We start from the raw sequence: 20,619 nt of genomic DNA, 5'->3' as shown, positions 1-20,619 counted from the left end.
ATACTTCTGTGCCATTCCTGTCTGCTCCAGGTGATTGGAGGCTATATTGCGTGCGAGGAGAAGTTCCCAATGAAGGAAACTTACTTGAAGTAGCATGTCACTGCAGCAGCCTGCGTTCCCGGACATCCATGATTGTACTCAATATAAATAAAGCTCTTATCTACCTGTGGCATGGCTGCAAAGCACAATCTCACACTAAGAATGTAGGAAGAACAGCAGCCAATAAAATAAAAGAACAGTGAGTGTCTGACCCATACTTTGAAGATTATTTGTATCAACTACCGATTTACTAAAATGGAAGTCTGCTTCCAAGAAAAATTGAAAGATATAAAGCTGTCCTCAGTACAGTTGCATCACATGCATGTTTGATAAGGAGGAGGAGTGACAGGTAGTCAGTTCTGTGGAGTACGGGAGATGCATGTTCTCCAGTCTTTTTCATTTAGGGTCAAATGCACTTATTCTTCCTTGTATTAGTTATGGTTCCAAAAAGTGATCTTTCCATTTGGAGGGAGATGCTCAATAGCTGACTAGCAAACCAAATTTCAATTGATAGGAAGTTCAGAATCAAGGAAAATGAACCTTGTGACTATAGGGAGAAGAAATTAATTCGGGAAATAGTGAAGAGGAGAGCACTGGTTACAAAAATGAGCTATGAGAATTACTACAGAGAGCTCATGTCAGCTATGGGAATGGTTGCTCAAATTCCACATCTTGTTTATTTGTATTCTTGTCATCACTTTCAAAATATTGCATTTACATGGAGTGTGCAACAAGCTTATAAGGTTGTCTTGGGGTGTAATTTGAGTGCCCAACAGGTTTGTGAAGCTGTGTTTGGGGCTGGAGAGTTGGGTTCAAACTCTTTATGTTTTGTAGGTGTCCCCTGGAGGCAGGGCTGCACAGCAGCAGCAAGGTGACAATACATGAATGTGATGAAGGATCAGAGCCCTTGGGATTCTGGGACGCACTAGGAAGGAGAGATCGAAAGGCCTATGATTGCATGTTGCAAGGTAGAACTGTGTTCCAGTGTTCGGAATTTATTTTTTACTTTACTGGTCTACAGTATTGTGAGATTTAATGTAAACCTTTTGAACAACGTTTTGGTAGTTGAGATGCTCCCTTCAGAGAAATGTTTCCCCTGCTTCCCCACCCCCAAAATCTGCAAAGTTAAGTAATACTGTTGTAGATAAGAAGTATTGGAAAACTAAGTGTTTCATTTTCCTCTCTCCCCCTTCTGCAGCCCCTCATGCAGCTCAGAAGAACAGTTAACATTGTTACCAATTCATTTTGCTTCTCTTCTTGAAGGGATTGGAGGGTGGTTCTGCACACATTCTTGCTGAATCTTTGCTTTGAAACTGCCAACAAAGGTAGCAGGGGGATTGATTTATAAAGTGGAAAAATTGTCAGCCAAAAAGTAATCTCTGAAATGGGTTTGCTTCACTTACGCCACGAAACAGCTAGCCATGAAGTTAGTCAGGATCAGATGCAATTGATGGCAGGCAGCCGTTTAGCTTGGATTCATCACAGCTATTGCCAGTTCCCCAAGACATCTGGTCATCTTGTTCATTATTCAAAAACCAGAGAATTTACAGCCACTCAAAGTTGATTTTTACATTCAATTCTGTCTTTTCTATTTAAAACTTTTTTTTCATTCTTTGAAGATCCTGGAAAGTTTAATTTCACCCCCCGCCTGTTCAGCCTCAGTAGTTCATCAGGAGAATTCTCAGCCACTGAATACATATACCCTTCAAGAGATCCCGCTGTGATCAATTCCATGCCATTCTTGCAAGAGGATCTTTACACTGCCCCACAGCCAGGTATATGCTTTAAAATACTTAAGTAACAAGAAAACAAGTAACTGTCCTGCTTTGGGCAGAAATTCAGTAGCTATAGTCACTTTAACTTGATTTATGGCAAGAAAATGCGTGTATTTGATGCTTTTACAGCACTAAGCAATAAAAGTAATGTTTCCATGATAAGAGATGCTGAGAGCTAATCAAATATGTATCCCAAAAGCTTGCTATAAAAAAATACATCATTCAAATCAGAGGATTTGAGTTCAGCTGAGTTTCACTGGATCAGTAACAAAAAGGATCAGTAAATTTGAAATGATTTTCATCCTGACACTCGCATGCAAGGCTGAGATTGCGTAGGGGATTCAGAAACTAGTAAGTGGCTGATGATGAGTTTGTTATTTTTTGACTGCATAGCACTCTTCCTTGTTGACAATCACCATGAAGTGTACCTATGGCAAGGCTGGTGGCCTGTGGAAAATAAAATAGCTGGATCAGCTCGAATCAGATGGGCTACAGACAGAAAATGTGCCATGGAGACTGTGCTCCAGTACTGCAAAGGTAATAGATTGCTGTTCTGGATTGCTCTGAATGTTGTGGTATCTTTCCACTTGGTTATTGTCCTGAATTAAAAAGTAATTCTTCTGCAGAAGATATTTCTTCTGTAGCAAATAAACTTTACCACCCGTGACGTAGCTGGTGGCAACTGTCACATTCTACCATGGGCACTTGTACATTTGAAAAGGGGATATGATATCCTTGTTGGATACCACCCTTATGAGGATGGACCAGTCTCTCCTTACCAGTCTACGGGTCTAGTGGGAAGAGTAGTTGCTGTATTTCTACTCAGTTATCTCCTGTCACTGAGGAGAATTGGTGAGACCACTGAAACCAGTCTCCTGAAAAGCAGGAGGCACTGGAATGTGACTTCTGTTGAACTACATTATCACTCTGCATGGTTCATCTCCTGGTTTCCCTGGCAATGCCCAGTGCTGTTAATGTACCCAGAACTCTGAAAGCAACAACAACATTTGTCTAGGAACAGGGGGCTAAAGACAGGGCAGTAAGACAGTTAGAAGGGTCTTTGGCAGAACTGCTGAATTCCTAAAGAAGAGACTAGCTACTGCCTTTTTTCTTCCCCCAGTTTTTGTAAGCTGTACAGAGTGTGATAGGATGCATCTGTTCTTGAGATCAGCTCATAAGACATGCTTCACAGCAGAAGTGGGTGTCAGAATAGAGGAACTTCATTGCATGAATGCAACCTCATTGCATTCTCATGCAATTAAGTGCCCACAGCTGCTCAGCAGGCTAATGGGGGAGATAAATAAGATCTTGGTCTCAGTGTTCCTGACCCAGTATTATAATCTCCTAATGAAAATCATGTTTTCTGGCTTGCCTCAGCCAGAGTGGAATCTGAAATTTATTTTGAGGCTTGGATATTTTTCCAGATTTCTTGAACTTCACTGAGTTAGATGATGGGATATGGAATTAATACCTTCCGTATTGGATTGAATTTGTTGCATCTGAGTTCCTTCTGTATCAGATGCACAGTGGAAGGCTCTTAAGTGGCTTTTCTGTGACTTTTAAGTTTAGAATATGCATCATAAGACAGTTTGTTTTGCTGGATGCTACCTTGTTAACCTCTGGCCATGACTTTGCAGCAGTGATGGCTTTCTGCCTTTGCCTTGAGGTAGTTCTCAAAAGCTTTAGCCTGTGGTTGGATAAGCTCAAAGCAAGTTTGCTTCTATTAAAGATCTCTTCTACTTTTACCATATCTCTCCTAAAGTTAGTTTGATCTCCTTTAGCATGAATGGACATAGTGTTTTAATGTATTAGTTATGCTGTTCTGGTGGCCGATCACTTTCATAATCTGGGATTGGACCGTTCTGCCAACCAGTTCTGACAGCTTGACCCCAGTAAAATTTCAGGACTGACTTAAGTCCTCTGTGTCATTAGTTATCAAGGTAGAGTAATTAAATATCAAGAAATATTAATCTTGCAGTTATTTTTGACTATCACAATATACTTGGGGGAATATATGTATCTTAAAAGGCTTTTCTTTTACTTTTATTTCTGTTTTTCCCTTTTCCTTCTTGACCCCCTTTCCCATTCGTCCCCCTGCCCTCAACTTGCGGTGTTTAATTACATGGTGGTATGAAAAAAACTGATTTACAACCCTGGATATCCCTTGAATTTACCTAGCTGTTCTCCATGTACATAAATCGTATTTAAGTTGTGAAAATTTCTTAGAAGGTTTTGGTGGTTTTATCTGCTAAATCAGCGGTGTATTCAGAGTGCTGAGCTGCAGAGATCCAGGAGAAGGAAAAATCTAGTTTGCTCTTCAGCGTTTCTTTTTTTTTTTTTGAGGACATCAGCTTGTATGGAGGGCAGAGTTCATGTAATGAAAATGTTTCTCCACTCACATACTAGGTCATCTTACAAGATGGCTATGGCTATGCCTATACTGGAATACCATCAAATGCAAGTCTCCTTATGTCTTAGTTACTGAGACTGGAGCAGTGCAACTAGAGCAGACTGGAATATTTTTTAAAATGCAAAATTTTGAAGTATTTGTCAAATTATTCATGGTAGAACGAATACATTCTCTATACTGAAAATATGTGGAAGAGAAGGCTTAAAATAAAATACTCAGATGACAAATCTCCTGTCTAAATTGTGTAGTTAAAGGATTCATGTTTTAATATGTTTGTTAGACTATTCCACAGAGCTTTTATCTCAAGTATTCAGTTTCATGCTAAAATATTCTCTCTAATCAGTTTCTTCCTGGCACCTGATGTAGAGCCAAACCTATAAGGTTCAGGTTTTGCAAACGTACTGGAAAGGTGATGTCCACCTGCTGCCAGGCTCCCCATTTGCAATATGTGTAGGTGGTGCATCCATTCTGTGGGGTGCCCCTTGGCAATGGATAGAGGGTCATGTCTACAATCTTGTAGATCCCTCTGCATCATGGCTCACGCAACTGTAGACAGAGACTCTGGTGAATAGGGTCTTTTAACTGACTTAAATGCTCCTGTGGGAGATTTTAGTATATTAAATATGTTTTGAGACTGAATGTGAGGATTAACAGAATTTTACAAGAAACAGTTTTTACAGGAAGCTACAGCCTTTGGAAGTGAGGTGCTATCATGTTGCTCTGTTAGTTTCCCAGACTTTGCAGTATCTGAGGCTTTTCATTGCCTGATGGGAAGGAGGATTTGATTAGACTGAGTTGCTTAAATTCAAATAAAATGCAGGTGTAATATTTTTAGGGATAGTAGCTTGTCTGAGCCCCTGACTGCCTGTTTGCCTCTTTCTAGAAATATTCAGAGCTTATTAGTGCTTTTGAGTCCTGGTGGTATAAATTCATTTAACCAGTAGCGCCTTTTCACTTTACTTGGGGTAGTGACTTCAGCCGTTTCTTTGATATGGCATCACTCCTAGGCAGGCTTATTGCCCTGCTCTGTACAGCACACTTGCATATTTTATAGAAGAGGAGCTGTCTGAAAAATCATTGGTAATTATTGTCCAACTATTGCAATATCTTAATCAATTTTCAGATTCTGTTGCTTCTAATTTGTAAGTATAGTCACTGTAGCAGACCTCAGTATCCCAAAGTAAGGACAGCTTAAACATTCTCACAGAAGTCTCTAAACTTAAGTTTAATGTACTGCTGGCAGAACAGTTCTAGAGGATATTGGGAAGCTTTATTTACCTGAACTTGGCTATTTTCAGACCATTGTACACTGCTTACCATATTCTCATTCTATTTTTGTAGACAAGGCATACACTGGGTTAGGAAGTGACTGTGATTTTCTTCTCTGTGCATAGCTTGGTCTTTGTGCTCAGACACAGTGAAAGGCAGGTTTAAAAATGCTGAAAAACATGTTAATATCTGCCATACCGTATTAAATACCTGGTGAAATAATGCTTCCAATGACTTTTCAGGAAATAATCAACTAAACATGCTTACAAGGCAGTTTTGTGTGGTGGGTGACACTGCAAAATACAATGCTGTTTATAATTTGTCTCTTTTCCTTTCCTTTTTTTTTTTTTTAATCTTGAATGTTTTTAGGAAAAAATGTGAAGAAGCCCCCAAAATCATATTTAATTCATGCTGGCCTCGAGCCCCTGACCTTCACTAATATGTTTCCAAGTTGGGAACATAGGGAAGACATTGCAGAGATCACAGAAATGGTAAAAAAAAGCATTGCACACTTTTTCCTATCTCTAGTAATTGTGTCTGATGTTGTCTGTAGCACTGTTTTTCTATGCTGTCAAACCCCAAAATCCAAAGGATTAGCTTGACCAGTACAGTTCTGGAATCTGCACAGATCTGCAAACAACGATGTAGTTAAGTTCTGACTGAATGAGAATATCAGAGGCATTTCTGAAGCATTCTCACATTGCTTTTTGTTTAAAAATGGGGCATCGCTGATTGAAATGTTGTTCTAATCCTACCTTAGAAACATATGTGCTAGAGTTCAGCTGAACAATTGTTTTTAAGTTTGCAAAACCGGCAGCAAAGTGCAGTTCTGGTCTGTCCACCATGCTGGAAGAGCAGGAGAGCAATGCCCCACACAGAATAAGCTGGCTCAAAGGATTTCAGTGTTGCCTTCCCCACCTGGGAAGCAGAGTCACTGCTGAATTATATGCGACTGCTTTAAAAAGCCTTCACTGAAGGGAGACTTCAAGGCAAATAGCACTTGCTGCTTTGTAGATCTCCTGCAGCTTTGTAGATCTCCTGCAGCTATCATTAGTGGAAGATGATGCTTCCTGACTAAACACAGAAGTCAATCTAAAACTTAGGGTTTTTTTTTAGTTCTTTCTTTTAAAAAAAAAAAAAAAAAAAAAAAGAAAGGCATAGGATACTCTCCTGTTGTTATCACGGCTATGAAATGTCTACATTTAGTTAGGGCTGCAGTTATGGCTTTGTGCTTCGTGGGCCAGGTAGCACAAGTTGATTCTATGCCATCTGCAAACTGGTGCCAGCAGTTGGTGGCTTTTAGCAGTATGATCCTGAACTCATTGTTTTTCTCTTTTCCCTACAGGATGCCGATGTTTCTAATCAGATAATCCTTGTAGAGGATGTGCTCGCCAAGCTGTGTAAAACTGTGTATCCACTAGCAGATCTCTTAGCTAGGCCTTTACCTGAAGGAGTTGACCCACTGAAGCTTGAAATTTATCTTTCAGATGAAGACTTTGAGGTAGGGAGAGAAGGAGTAGACTGTTACTCTGCATGTGTGAAGCCTTGCTGTTAAGCCCTTTGACAGTTTTGTTAATTATAATTGTTTTCACTAATGGTATATTTTCTTGTTTTAAATGCAGGTTGCATTAGACATGACAAGAGAAGATTACAATGCACTGCCATCTTGGAAGCAGGTTAATCTGAAGAAGGCAAAAGGACTTTTCTAAGTTGTGTTTATTGGTGTGCGCATTAAAGGGATGTCAGTTTTCACTTTCTATGCCCTTTAGCAGAATTTTACCCTACACTTGCAAAACAAATAGAAATACTTTGAAGTTATTAGTGACTACCTATCTGAAGGCTTGTAATATTGTAAAAGTCCAAGAGAACTCTTTGGAAATGGAATTTGATTTTGACTGTAAGTGTAACGTGTTTAAGCTCTGCTCTCCTATGCACTTAAACAGTAGTTTCTTGAACTACTGCTGCAGCTCTCCTTTGGCTATATACAATATTTGCCATTTTTGTTTTTGAAGAAGTTCTCTTTGTAAAGTGTTATTTTGTTAGTTTGTGGATTACAAAGAATTTATATTTATATAAACACATAGAACAAGTATGTATTTAACAATGCAATATATATTCACTTTCAAGACTTTCATGTTGAAACTACAGATAAGTAGCTGGATGGCAGTTGCTTGTACTGAATTAGCTATACCACCAATATGTATCTCTTACGCATTCTGAAAAGTTTCTCTTTGCAATAGATAAGAATTGTTCTCAGTGCTGCTTCAGGTGCTAAATTGAACAAAGCATTTGTATTTATAGCATGAGTTTCTTGAGAAACTATGCGAATCAACCTTTATACTTTAATATCCAAAAATGTATAGTGCCTTGTTTTTTTGTGTACAGTTTATATACAAAAAAGATTGGTCTGCATTTTGAAGATGGCTTAGAAAGGTCTCCTATGTTACTTTTATAATAGTAGAAATAAAAAACATCTCAGTTTCTAATACTTGTTGTAAACATTAAACATGTCTTTTGTGATATAAGAACTTAAAGTAAAAGCTTCTGAATAAACTCTTAGGAATGCTCTGATTTGTCGTTATTTTGTACTGTAAACGTCTGTAACATGGTACTTGATCAAATTTTTTTAACCTTAGATATTCACAGGTCTTATACAGAGTTGTAATTTCAAAAGCCGATAATGTTGAAAAACTCTTTACATGAGATAAAATTAGATTGTGCAATACTTTAGTGCCACTTGTTGGAATAGTCATGCAGTTTTATCCTTCAAGATGCCCTTTTTTATAGATGATACGAAATTATTATGCCAGTTTTGCTTTGAAAATCTTTTTGACCTTTGTGCAATTGGGAGTAAAATTTGAACTGAAATAAATATGGCATTGTGTCCATTCTTTCAATTAGCACTAGAGTCAGAGTTCTTTTAATTCATCTAATGAAGCTATTGGATAGAGTAATTGAGTAAAATTTTTGTTATTGCTTGACAGGTTTTTCAGGCATTTGACACTTTTATATGAAAACTGGTGGTGTTCCTCAGTGATAGCCTAGTGGCTTTCATATTTTAAGTCCTGCCAGCATAAATAAGTAGCTTTCTGTAGTGCAGCCATTTCAGAGCTCCTCCTGCCTATTTAAAAAGTAATGCCTGTACTGGTGACTGTTGTGGCTTTTGTAACTCTTCTCTCAGGCCTGGGGAAATGAAGTAGGATCTTTGAATGCATGAGACATAGGTTTCATCAGCCTCTGTGATAAATAGTTTCACTGTTAAAAATAGCCTGTTCTGACATATCAGTTGATAAGCTTTACCTAGTCTTTACATAAATAAATCAAAAGTCTAGAAGTACATAAGTAGTATTAAGCTGATATGAGATATTACAGATGAATTCAGAACTGGTGCATTTCCTTTATTACTGGTTTCTGTCAAGAACTGAAAATAAATAAGACTGCAACAATGTTCAGAACAACTGCTGTCATACTTCTTACATAACCCCTAGAAGAAGGTAAGGTGTTTAAATGCGTGATAGTTCCTCTGATGTTCTCAGCCATGTCCTCTGCATGGGATACACTCTTAGTTTGAAAAGGCGTATTGCAGAGCTTTACATCAACAAGATTATTTTTCAAGCACTAAAAGCTTTCCAAAGTCACTGCTGTATTAATGCTATTATCCAGGTATTTTTGCACATGTGTGTGTTCCTCTTTCAACCCTCTATAGTAATAAAATCAAGCAGGAATTAAGTTTTGTTTATTCATGTTCAATTTATACTGTGGGGGTAGCAGGTTCCTCTGTTTTATTTTCTCTCCAGAGAGCTGATTTGCATAGCATGATTGACCTTGTTTTTCCTTCTGTCAGGGTAGCATCATTTGCTTCTGTATTTCTGAAAGCACCATCAGTCCTCCAAGTGCTGCTCAAGGGCAAGACCCACACTTACAGCCTTTGGAATATTGAGTAAAAGACAAGACAAGAAGGTATAGAGACCTGCAGACATTAACAGTGTGTTTAGTGTTGTTTGCTCATGGAGTTTCCATCATTTTAACACTGTTTGATATCTTGTGTGCCAGTTCCTGGAACTGGGACACAGAATCAAACTTCCTACTTCAGTGTTTTGTTCCTCAAGTTATATAGAAAAGCTTCAGAAAGCAACTCAATAGTTTTTGTAGGAACTTTTTTTTTTTTTTTTTGTCCTTAATATACTTGTTCTTTGTCAAATTACGTTCCTGAAATGCGAAGGTTGGAAAAATTGGCAGAGGGGAGTTTCATGAAGTTCAACAATGGGAAGCAGAGTCCTCCACCTCGAGAAGAATAACCCCATGCACCAGTACAGGCTAGGGGCTGACCTGCTGGAAAGCAGCTCTGTAGAGAAGGACCCCGGAGTCCTAGTGGACAAGTTGATTGTGAGCGAGGATGTGACCTTGTGGCAAAGAACACAAATGGTATCCTGGGCTAAACTGGGAGGAGCATTGCCAGCAAGTCAAGGAAGGTGATTTGTCCTCTTTATTCAGCACTGGTGAGGCCACATCTGCAGTGCTGGGTACATGACTCATCAGTAAAAGAAAGATACAGAGCTACTGGAACTAGTCCAGCAGAGGGCTGCTAAGATGATTAAGGGACTGGAGCATCTCTCATATGATGAAAGGCTGAGAGAGCTGGATTTGTTTAGCCTGGAGAAGAGAAGGCTTAGGGGGATCTTATCAATATTTATAAATATCTGAAGGAAAGGTGTAAAGAGGATAGGGCCAGACTCTTCTCAGTTGTGCCCAGTGACAGGATGAGAGGCAGTGAGCCCAGATGAAACATAGGAAATTCTGTCTGAATGTATTGAAAAAAATTCATTGCCTTGAGGGTGGATGAACACTGATACAGGTTGATACATGTTGATACAGGATATAGAGGTTATGGAGTCTCCATCCACGGAGATACTGAAAAGCCACCCGGACGCGGTGTTGGGCAGCCTGCTCTAGGTGGCCTTGACTGAGTGGGAGGTTGGACCAGAGGGTCTCTAAAGGTCCCTCCTAATCTCAGCCATTCTGTGAAGCTGGCAATAGAGAGCAAGTCAGCGTAAGGCCTCAGACAGAACTGGGGTTACACTTTAATTTTCTACTACCCTTGCTCTCTGCTGTGGGAATACTGTTTGGGGCTAGAAATGGGAAATTGTCATTAAAATATTCAACTGTTACTACAGCCCTGCATGAGAAACAAACCTGAAACAGGCTGTGTTTGGGCATGGAGAGTGGGAGGGAGGAGTTTGCTCAGTTGAGTTTTCTAATGCTATTTCGTTGTTTCTGAAAACTTCTAAGAATGCACCTAAAAATACTGAGGGTGAACTCAAAGGCAAATTATCTGTTACAGGGGCTCTGCATTTGAAAAGGTAGAACATGACATTCTGGATTTTCTCTCCATCTCACAGCCTGCAGGCTTTGAGCCATGATTCAGAATCTTATCTCATATGGTTTTAAACTGCTTAATTCTGACTCTTAAAAATATTGCTCTTTGATTACACGAACATTCCTGCACATGTAAGGATTTGTTAGCAGTGAAATGGGCTGGAAACTTGGATACATTAGTATGCCAAAGCAACAAATAAAACATTATATCTGAAAAACTTGAGGTTGGTATGCTTCAACCAGAAGAGGAAGGAAAACAGAGCATAGGTAGAGGTAAGAAAAAAATCACATCTAATCTTTAATGATTTGGGAGTTTTATTTGTCCACTACCACCCTGCCAGTCTCAAAAGTTGGTATCTAGAAAAGCAGGAGCTGTGGACCAATGTGTAGGGTGGTGAAATCTGATTGTGAGCTTCTCTAAGAGCCAGCACTGCTTTGTGGGAGGGCACCAGTGGCAGATGCAGAGTAACCATCTGCCAGCACTGTGATATCCACCACCTACACGGCCACTCTCACAGGGTGGTGAGCTGGAGCCTGTGCTGAAGAGCCCTCAGGGAGAGATGTTTTTTGTTCCAGTTGCCTGACTGCTAGGCTGGCTAAGAAGTTATTCCTGGGAGCTCCTCACGTTACACAGTTAAGCCTACTTGACTGGAGCAGGCAGAAGGAATGATTTGACCAGATTCTACTATTTATCTAAATTTCCTTTTGCATAAAATAACAGATGAGGTGAAACTACTAGAATAATATTCTATATGCCTGTCGGAAAATGCAGAAAGCATCCTCTTGTGTAGGGAAAAAAAGCAGCAGATCTGAGCTAATAGCTTGCTGTAGCCCAGAAGTAGGAGAAGGCGAGTGTAGCAGGGAGGCAGCCTGTACGCTTAAGTCACGGCTCAATGCAGAAGGTGTCTGCTCACCTGGGTCCCTTGGATGGGGTGACTGCGGGAGCCAAGAGCTGAGGCTGCAGGGAAATCCCTTTTGGGTGCAGACTGAGTCTGGTGCTCAGTCCACCAGCACTGGCTTGGCTCGGGAGCATTAGGCCCTTTCTGTTTCTCATGTGGCGGTAGCATGTGAGCCAGAGGTGCTGCTGTGAGTAGATACACATTTTTAAGCTTCCTCCTAAGATTATACTTTAGTGATTGATGTTTGATGGGGATGAAGGAGGTACAATTCTAATGCCAGGTAGCTTTTTCCTCCTCTGATTTCTTGCCCTGGTCTTTTTTTCTGTTCTCATGTTTATGGAGCCTATGATTTTACTGCTGGTTCTGTGTTGTTTCCCAGTGATTTAATCAGTGGGGTAAAATGAGCTCCTAGGGGAAAAGCTAATTGTGAATAACTACCCTGTTGCTACCCCAATGAGGCAGCAGACACAGCTCCCCAGAGGAGGCTCTGGAGATTGCCTGATTTGCACTGGGTCTGTGGTTAAGCTTTGTTAACCCCTATGACTGCGATATATTGCAGTCATAGTGTTAATTTCTCTCTCGCCAAACTGTGCTGGCCCTGTAGTAATAATAATACTAAAACATTAAAATATTAAAATATTTTTTTCTCTGTGTTCAGCCTTAACATGAGCTGTGCTGACCTGTTGCTAGTGCTACCCAGGTGAGCCCACATACACCTTTTTTTCTTTCTGGGTGCTGACTTTGAACTCAAGGTGAACAAGTTTAAAAATCTCTCCAGGGGAAAAGGTACAGGCCAAATATCTGAGCAGTAAATAAGGCCAGTCCCAAAATAAAAAGGATAAAGTTGCAGCTCTTCCTGCTGGCAGCCAGGAGGGCACACCTGAGGACCGTGCTGGTTCACCACTGCTTTACCCCATGAAGAAATCTGCTGTCTGAGCAAGTGGTCCTTGCCCATAGCATAATACGTCATCCCCCTCTCAAGTTCAGTGCTTCTCTGGTTTAACGAGGGTGATGGTTGCAACACATTGCTGTTTCTCTAAAACTTGCAGTTGCTCTTAAACTCCCAGTTTGCAAGGCCCTGGCCCTGCTCTGTATCAGGAACATTTTGTGCAGGATTCTCCTGTTTGTTTTTGTGCTACCTTGGCAGGGGGGGAGGACGGGTATGCAGCCAAGAGGCAGCATTTCATCTGCCATGTAGCTGGCAGCCCTGTCTCGTGGGGAGGACAGCCCTCCCACAGCTACGCCACTCTGCTGGGCAGCTGAGAGCAGCGTAGCTGATTGTGCCGGGACTCCCTCATGGGGTCGCCTTTACTCCTGTTGTTCTGCGTGACAGCAGGGCCGACGGAGAATTGATCCCAACCAACCTGCACAGCTGCATACTTTGGAGCTGAAGCAGATCAAATCATTAATCTCCGGCTGGTTCTTCTGAAGCACAGCGTATTTCAGAGGACGGATGCAAGAGAGGGAGCGGCTGTTCACCATGTGCATGTTGCCACCTTTCCTGTAGCTGGGCTCCTCGGCCTCTGGGCTCTCCCGGCCCTTTATTCCTAAGGGAATCTGTGCAATGTGTGGACCAGCATCGGCAGGCACTTGCCATCTGCAGTGAGGACTGCATCTTCACTGTCCTTCGGTCCAAATCCTGTGCTCTCCACTAGGATGTGCAGCCCAAGGGGCAAAGATGGCTCTATCCTGTTTCTATAGCCAGAGACCCAAGCAGGAGCAGCCTCACAACTAATCATGAGCATGCAGCCTCAGTTTCCCCAAAAAACAAAGTACTAATTGCTTTCCTGGCGTGACCCTAAAGTGCAGTTTGTATTCAGCTTTATAAATCATTCCTGCTCAGTGTCACCCCTTTAGGTGCAGGCATACATTTTTACAGGAAGGACCAAACTCTGGACAAATTTCTTACATCTAGTTGCAAAAAGATACAATATCTAAGCAAAAGAAACAGTTCGCTACTCTCTGGTCACTATAAGCAACTTGGACATTTGAAGGAAACTTACCCTTTATTTTTTTTAAACAGAAGACATTTATGGTTGTGAGATATATGTTAAGAGCTAACAAATAAAGAGATGTAGCAGTTTCTGTGTACACAATGTAGATTGAAGAGCTTTAGGTCTGCTACACATGCTTGCATACACACACACACAGTTCAACCCCTGGGCTAGCATCCCCTTGAAGCCAGGCATTTCTATGATTTGTGCTCTATCAACACAACCAAGCTGGAAGAGGCCTTGGGAGGGTTATCTTCTCTGGCCACCTACATCATCAGTGCTGCAACGTTAACCACCCCAAGTTCTGCTCTCTTTTCTGCAGGGACCTGCAGTGACTAACCCCCAAGTTACTGAACCTTGGAAAAGCTCCAGAGAGCACACAGCACTAGAGGAGCAGAGGCAGGGAAAGAAAACACCCTGTCGTCCCCATCTATACCAGAGCTGTTTAACTTCAATTTTACATTTACCTAAAGGGCTGTGTTTGCTCATCCTCTGTCTCTGCAGCTGGTGGGCTCCAGGCTGTACTAACGAGCACATTCATTTTTCAGTAGCAACTGCTGAGCCACTTTTGCTGTGATAGGTGCACCCTGATACTTAATCACTTTAATTTAGAAACTGCTGTATAAACTAGTGGTTGTTTAAATATGGGAATATTAATTGGTTTTATGCATTCAGTAAACATATAGTATCCACAATGTTATTGTTACTCTAGGTAATGGCAGCATACTGCTAAGAAAAGCATCTGCTTCCTAACTCCATAAATTGGATGCTGTATATAATAATGTTGCTGAAGTGGTAACAGTTTATTTTAAGTGCCTCTGTTATCATGGAAAAATCATTGTTCATGCTATGGTTGATAAAATGCTCATTGCTTATAGAAAGAAAAGTAATTCATATGGCTTGGTTTATTTATGGGCACATGCAATATTTCATCATCTTATTTCTATGGCTTTCTTTTTTTCCTGAATTTAAGTCACTCAACTTAAGTAGTTCCCAAGTAAAATCTAAACTTGTCCTAATACTTCTTTTTTCCCAACTCAGATTGCTACCCCTGTTTCAGTGAAGTCTTAAAAAATAAAAAATGGATTTTCTTTAACAAATCATTTTCTTTTCTTTCAGAAATACAATTGATAGTGCCTCACTATCCAGTTAGATTTTTCCCCCCAATTCTTTCAAAGCAATTTACTAGCAATCTGGGAAAGATGATTCACTATTTCAGGAAGGATTTTCAAAATTTCACTGCAGAACAGAAACTGAATCATGCTCTACCATACAATACCACACCAGTGGAAAAAAAAATCTAAAAAACATAGCACACTTTACAAAGTGAAAAAAACAGAAAATTACTTGAGGTTTTGACCTTATCCGGACACCTCTGCTATGCTTTGGAACTAAAATTTCCATTAAAAATGGACTTAATTTTTGCAGTGCTTGTTTATTTAGATAGGGCCATGTATTCTGCCAACACACAGCTTTGGTGGAGGAACAAGGACCTGCAAGATGGACTTGCAGAAGCAGATGCAGCATCAAGGCAGTGAGTAATGTAAGGCATGGAAGAACCACCTAAAATTACACAGGCAGCAACTGAGCATAGGAATGAACTTTGGGAGTCCAGAGTCTAAATAACAGAGAACAGGAAAGTTGGGGCACTTAAGAAATTATCTGTAAAGCTGAGGTTCTCTGGAACCTCCATCAGCTTGGTCTGATTGCCTGGGCCACTGTGCAAAAATTTAATTGAATCCAAGAAAATAGAACTGCAGATCCCTGTCTCCATATGCTAGTGCTGTACAGTGAGAGGGAGAGCAAAGCATCTGTGTGTGTGTGCGTGCACGTGCAGCATGGGGTCCAGCCTCAGAAGGCTGGACTATTGACCAGAAGATACAAATTCCATGTGCACATTTTTTTCTTTTTATATTTTGCTTTTTGTTTCAGCAAGGCTCCCAAAGATAGCCTTGGTACTGGTTTGGACAGAGTACAGACCACATAAAAAGATCTACAGTTTGCCCTTAAAACATATATAAAGACTATAAGGTGAAGTTTATGAGGATCCCATATCAGATAGTCAAATAAGATACCACCTTTCCCAACAGGCCTTGCTCGTTTATGTTCCCAGATATAAAACCAAGTGCAAAAATAATACGCGATTTCTGTTGTTCCAAACTGTGAGTGGTCTACAGACAGGACCAACTCCACCAGATGACTGGGCACTGAGAGAAGGGATGCTGGATAGTCAGGTTCAAAATATTTTAAAATATTTATTTTCAAGATAGTATCATCTCATGCATTTTTTTTTTACGTTTGAGGATCTCACTGCAGTTGTTTTATTTATGGTAACCTAGAACAGGCAGTGGTCTGTGAACGTCTGGTAGCAGCAAGTGTATTTCCAGGTCATGATCGTAATGAGCCATGTCATCAACAGCTGAGCAATGGTGGAACGTCCGCAAATACACCCCTACATTCGGCCTCCTCTCTCTGTCCTCAGAAGGCTCTCTTATTTGTTTCTTCCCGAAGGGCATACATGAAATCTTCCCCTCTCTGAGCCAAACTCCTTAAGAAATCTCAGAAAACTCTGAAGCAGCATTAGGAAAGCAGGGCATGGGCTGCGTGCAGGGAGGAAGGCAGCAGGATGTTTGCTAGCGAGAACATGCTCCTGCTAGCTGCAGCTACGCAGTTGAGTCTTCTTGGAAGGGGAGAGGCAAGGAAACCTTCGGGGGAAATGCCAGCATACAGTGATTTCATTTTATATAAAAAGCGGCTGGAAGCCACCAGGGCTGTTTAACAGGAGATTGGTCTTGTTTCGCGTGGCAATGCCCACGTGAGGCACGGTCGTGAGATCTCGCGAGGCGGGTGACCGGCTGCCCCACGACACGGAACACAGTCGGTGACCGCTGCGCCGTGTCCCCACCGCGGGCGGGGAATCAGGCGTGCAGGGAAGCGCGGCGACGTGGCCGTGCCGCTGCTCCGGCACCACGCGCGCCGGCCGCGCTCCCACGGGGCCGGCTTCACCTCGCCTGCTCTAGGAGCACCCCAGCGGCTGGCGTCGCTCCCCCGGGTAAGTCCGAGGGGGTTTTATCTGCTTCAGAGCGGCCACCCGGGCAGCGGGGGCGATCTGGGACCCCGGCGGCCAGAGCAGCGGCGACGCCCGCGGCCGGGGCCTGGCGGGCGCGGGGGCCCCGACATGGCGGCCGGCCGCCGGCAGGGGGCAGCTGCGCCCCGCCCCGCCCCGCCCCGCCCCGGCCGGCGCCGGCCGGCTGCGGCCGGCTGCCTGCGGCCCGCGGGGCGCTGCGGGGGGAGCGGCGCGTTTGCGGTGACAAGGCGGCAGGGAGGCAGCTGTGAGCGGCCCCGGCCCCCGCGCCCCCCTTGCTCCGCCGCGGCTCGCCAGCCCCGTCTGACTGGCCACGGCCGAGTTTCTCATTCGGCGTGAGCTCATTGCAGGTGTTCGCTTCCCGTGGCCAGAGTTGGCGGGTTGCGGCTGCTCGTGGTGGTCTGAACGTGGGCAGGCAGCTACAGTTTTCATTTGCCCCAGCGGAGGCCCTAACGTTTTGTGTTTAGGCTTAAAACGTGTGTGTTGCACTGAGGTCATGGATGTAACGCTGCACCCTGCAGCAGGGATTATGTTGCGGATGCGAACTGGGCAATGGGCTCTGCCATAGTGTTCATTCAGTACGTAGGCTCAGCATCAATAATTTATTGCACAAAAAAAAAAATCAGATTCTTGAGGGAATACTTGGGAAATGTTCCTGGAGTTGGCTAGCTGCTGCTTTTGCAAGGTGGCTGCCTCTCGCTGCTGCTCATCTCTGCTGTAATTTGGCTTCGGCTGCAGTACTCACAGCTGCGGGTAAGCCGGGGCTATGAGAAAAGCCCGGGACGTGGGCTGCCATGTGGCACGCCGCTGAGCAGCCTCGCTTGCTTAGTCCCAGCAGGAAACACTGCCCTGTGCCGAAAGGCCTCTCCACAGCAGACCACAGGGGACACGTACTCTTCCTGTGCACGGTGCGCAAATCACAGCTTACAGCCCAAACGGTGGTTGGTACTCAAACACGCTCCTTCGTCCAGAACCGCTTGATGGGGACAGAAATACCCAGTGGCTGTGGGAGCAGGATTGCCCAGCTTCCCGCTTGGGGGCACCTGAGAGCAGCGAGAGCTCCCCTCCGCGCTGACATTGGTGTTGCAGCTTGTGCTGTCGGAGCAGAGGGGCAGCTCTGGGGTTTGGCAACTTCCCAGCTGTTTAACTGCCCGGTGGCCAGGTCTGAGCAAGCTGTGCTGAGGTCCTGTCCCAGCAGGAGCTCGGGAATGGCTCCCAGTAGATACAGGCTCTTTTATGGCATTCCCCGGCCTGGGCCAGGTGAAGGCATGGGAGCACGTGCATGCGCGCTCTTTCTCGCCCTCTCGGTAACTGAGAGTTTGTGTCCCTCAGGCTGCAGCTGCACACTGAGCCCACCCTAAGTGCCAGGCTTTAGAGAGTTGACATGATGAATGTGGGTCAGTTGTGGGAGATGCATGCCTAAGGTATTGCTATAGAGCCACAGCACCCTCCCCCAGCCCCAGTGGCCGTGAACACACACATTTCTAGTGCCTCTTTCTTGCCTACTCTAGCAAAATAATTGGCACATTGACTAGATCAGCAGTGGCTTGCAGCTGGCACGGATCAGATACAGCTCTCTGGCCCCCAGCCGGTTCACTTTGAATTTGCTAGCTTGCTAACGTCTCGTCCTCCCTCTATGTTGCATGATGAGAGCTGTCAAGGTCTCCCACTCAGCCTGCTGGCAGCGCTCCCCTTGCCGCGCACAGCCAGAATGAAGTCCCCACTCCGTACCCCTGTCCTGTGGCCACCCCCAGCTGCTCTGTTCGGTGCCACTGCTGTGGTCTCTCGCCTTTGAAATTGGCAGGAAATGGTGACTATACTTAGATTATGAAAAGAGAGGAACGAACACCTGCTAGCTTTTGGTGCTCAATTTTGTAACAGTACTTGTTCTGCACATATATATCCTTATTTGGGTGTTTAGAGACAGAAAAAAGTTGGAGAGAGTCTTTTATTCCACTGCTGAAATACTTAGCCAGATCATAGCACAGGAGTATGCAGAGAAACCCCCACCACCATTATACACACAAAAAGCTATTATTTTTATGCACTTGATGTGCTGAATACTCGAGTGCTTTCTAACTTGCAGTGTGCAAACTATTAGAAAGAGCTAAATGGGCTAACCAACAGCAGCACCACTGGACTGAAGTCAGTGTGTATTTTCACCTACATACATCATTTTCTTGAAAGCATTCTTGAGACCACAACAGTCTCAACCTGTAAGACACATTTTAATACCCAGGAGCAGACAGGAGGTCTCAATCACCAAATAAGAAGTGAGCAACATTTGTCTAGGACATGGCAACTGACAAAGGGAAAATAGGTTATACTGACACCCCGCAGTTCGCACAAAGGCTGACCAGGTTTGATGCCTTCCCTCTAAAACATCAAGCAGTCACAGGCATACACAGAAGAGCAGCTTGTGCCCCTGAAACCTCTTCTTAGGGGAGGTAATGAGGTACAGACTTGAGCATCTCTGGAAATCTGAAGGCTGAGAATGGACAAATCTGAAAGTGGGCAGCAGTGGGGCAAAAATATGGCAGAGTAAGAGGGAGCACTGGTGGTTTGGGCAGCCGTGAGAGGGCTGGGGCTGCATGTGGCTGAGGTAGAGCTGCTCATGCCAAATGAAGTGCTCATGCCAAAGCACCTGCTGAATGGCTGTTGTTTGCTCATTTCCAAGGCATAGATTCAAATGGGTGACCAAAACCCAGGTTTGGTTGTTCTTCTCTCTCACTTGCTATGACTTATTATTTATGGCATTTCTTAATGTATGTATTGAAAGTAGAAAGAGATGGGCCTTGCCTATTTGGCCTGAAACAAGTAGTATGAGCCGCCTACACTCTGAAATAGGCAGCAGCAGAGCTGTCCGAGCCCACAGACACATGAAGTGGTAACATCACAGGATGCAGCCCAGCACTGCACAACACTTTTAGCAATATGGGTCTAACTGCTGCACTGATACATTTGCCTGTCATTGCACCTGAGCTTATAAGCCTTGGATTTGTTAGCTTGGTCTCAGTGCTATGCTGACATCAGGGGACCTGCACTGGCTCCCAGCCCACCTACTGGGATGACCCTGGACTGTTTCCCTTCATTGTAGTGCTGGGATAAGGACAGACAACCTGATGGCCAGAAGGGCTACATGCTTCAAGGTCTCCCTTCCTTACTTATTGTAATACTTACTAAAGTTGAAGACCCCTTTTAGTTCCTCAGCTGTTACACTTGCCAAGAGAGGGGAAGTGATCCAGGAATGACTAAATTGATGGAAGTTGTGTAATTAACTACATTTGGCTTTATCACCATGTGGTGCCCTGCTTGCCGACTCTTACTTCTGTCCCGTTTCAGCCTTCAGATTTCCAGGTGTGCCTGCACCTGATGTCATGTCATGACTCCACATAGGTTAGCACCTGTGGGTAAAATAGAAGAGATCTGAGGGAAGCAAATACCACAGATTATAGTCAGCTCATCTCCACTTGGTTCAGCTAGTGCGGTCTAGAATTCAACTTATCCAGAAGGTGCCAATAAATCAAATCAGATCAGTGGTACCCAAAAGGTTCTTCATTCCCTCCACTGGCTGTTAAGTAACCCAGGCTATCTAGCTCTGCTATGGATGTCCAACAGAGAAGGGAGGAATCCCACCTTTGAAGTCTGGAGGTGCTCAAGTTTTTCCAGTAAGCCAGGGCTCTGTGTGCAAGGCCTGCCCTAAATGCTCCATTGCATCATGGCACCTCACCTTCCCACCTAAGGCTCTTCCTGCCCTCCCTGAAGGAGTCCA

The 20,619-nt window shown here is 43.5% G+C and overlaps 1 protein-coding gene across 19 annotated transcripts in view; it reads left to right on the top strand.

Moving 5' to 3' along the window:
* Nucleotides 1-8,951, top strand: part of SVIL (supervillin) — a 105,293-nt gene extending 96,342 nt beyond the window's left edge. For all 19 annotated transcript variants that reach the window (XM_062568967.1, XM_062568964.1, XM_062568963.1 and 16 more), the window contains 7 exons: nucleotides 31-238; nucleotides 874-1,007; nucleotides 1,659-1,814; nucleotides 2,208-2,351; nucleotides 5,863-5,984; nucleotides 6,839-6,994; nucleotides 7,116-8,951. In XM_062568967.1, the coding sequence (XP_062424951.1) occupies nucleotides 31-238; nucleotides 874-1,007; nucleotides 1,659-1,814; nucleotides 2,208-2,351; nucleotides 5,863-5,984; nucleotides 6,839-6,994; nucleotides 7,116-7,202 (1,007 nt within the window). In that variant the 3' untranslated portion in view covers nucleotides 7,203-8,951. The remainder of the gene's footprint in view (nucleotides 1-30; nucleotides 239-873; nucleotides 1,008-1,658; nucleotides 1,815-2,207; nucleotides 2,352-5,862; nucleotides 5,985-6,838; nucleotides 6,995-7,115) is intronic.
* Nucleotides 8,952-20,619: the final 11,668 nt, after the last annotated feature.

The sequence above is a fragment of the Rhea pennata genome, chromosome 2 (assembly GCF_028389875.1).
Source record: "Rhea pennata isolate bPtePen1 chromosome 2, bPtePen1.pri, whole genome shotgun sequence".
Taxonomy (NCBI): domain Eukaryota; kingdom Metazoa; phylum Chordata; class Aves; order Rheiformes; family Rheidae; genus Rhea; species Rhea pennata.
This window is presented reverse-complemented; position numbering and strand designations above follow the sequence as displayed.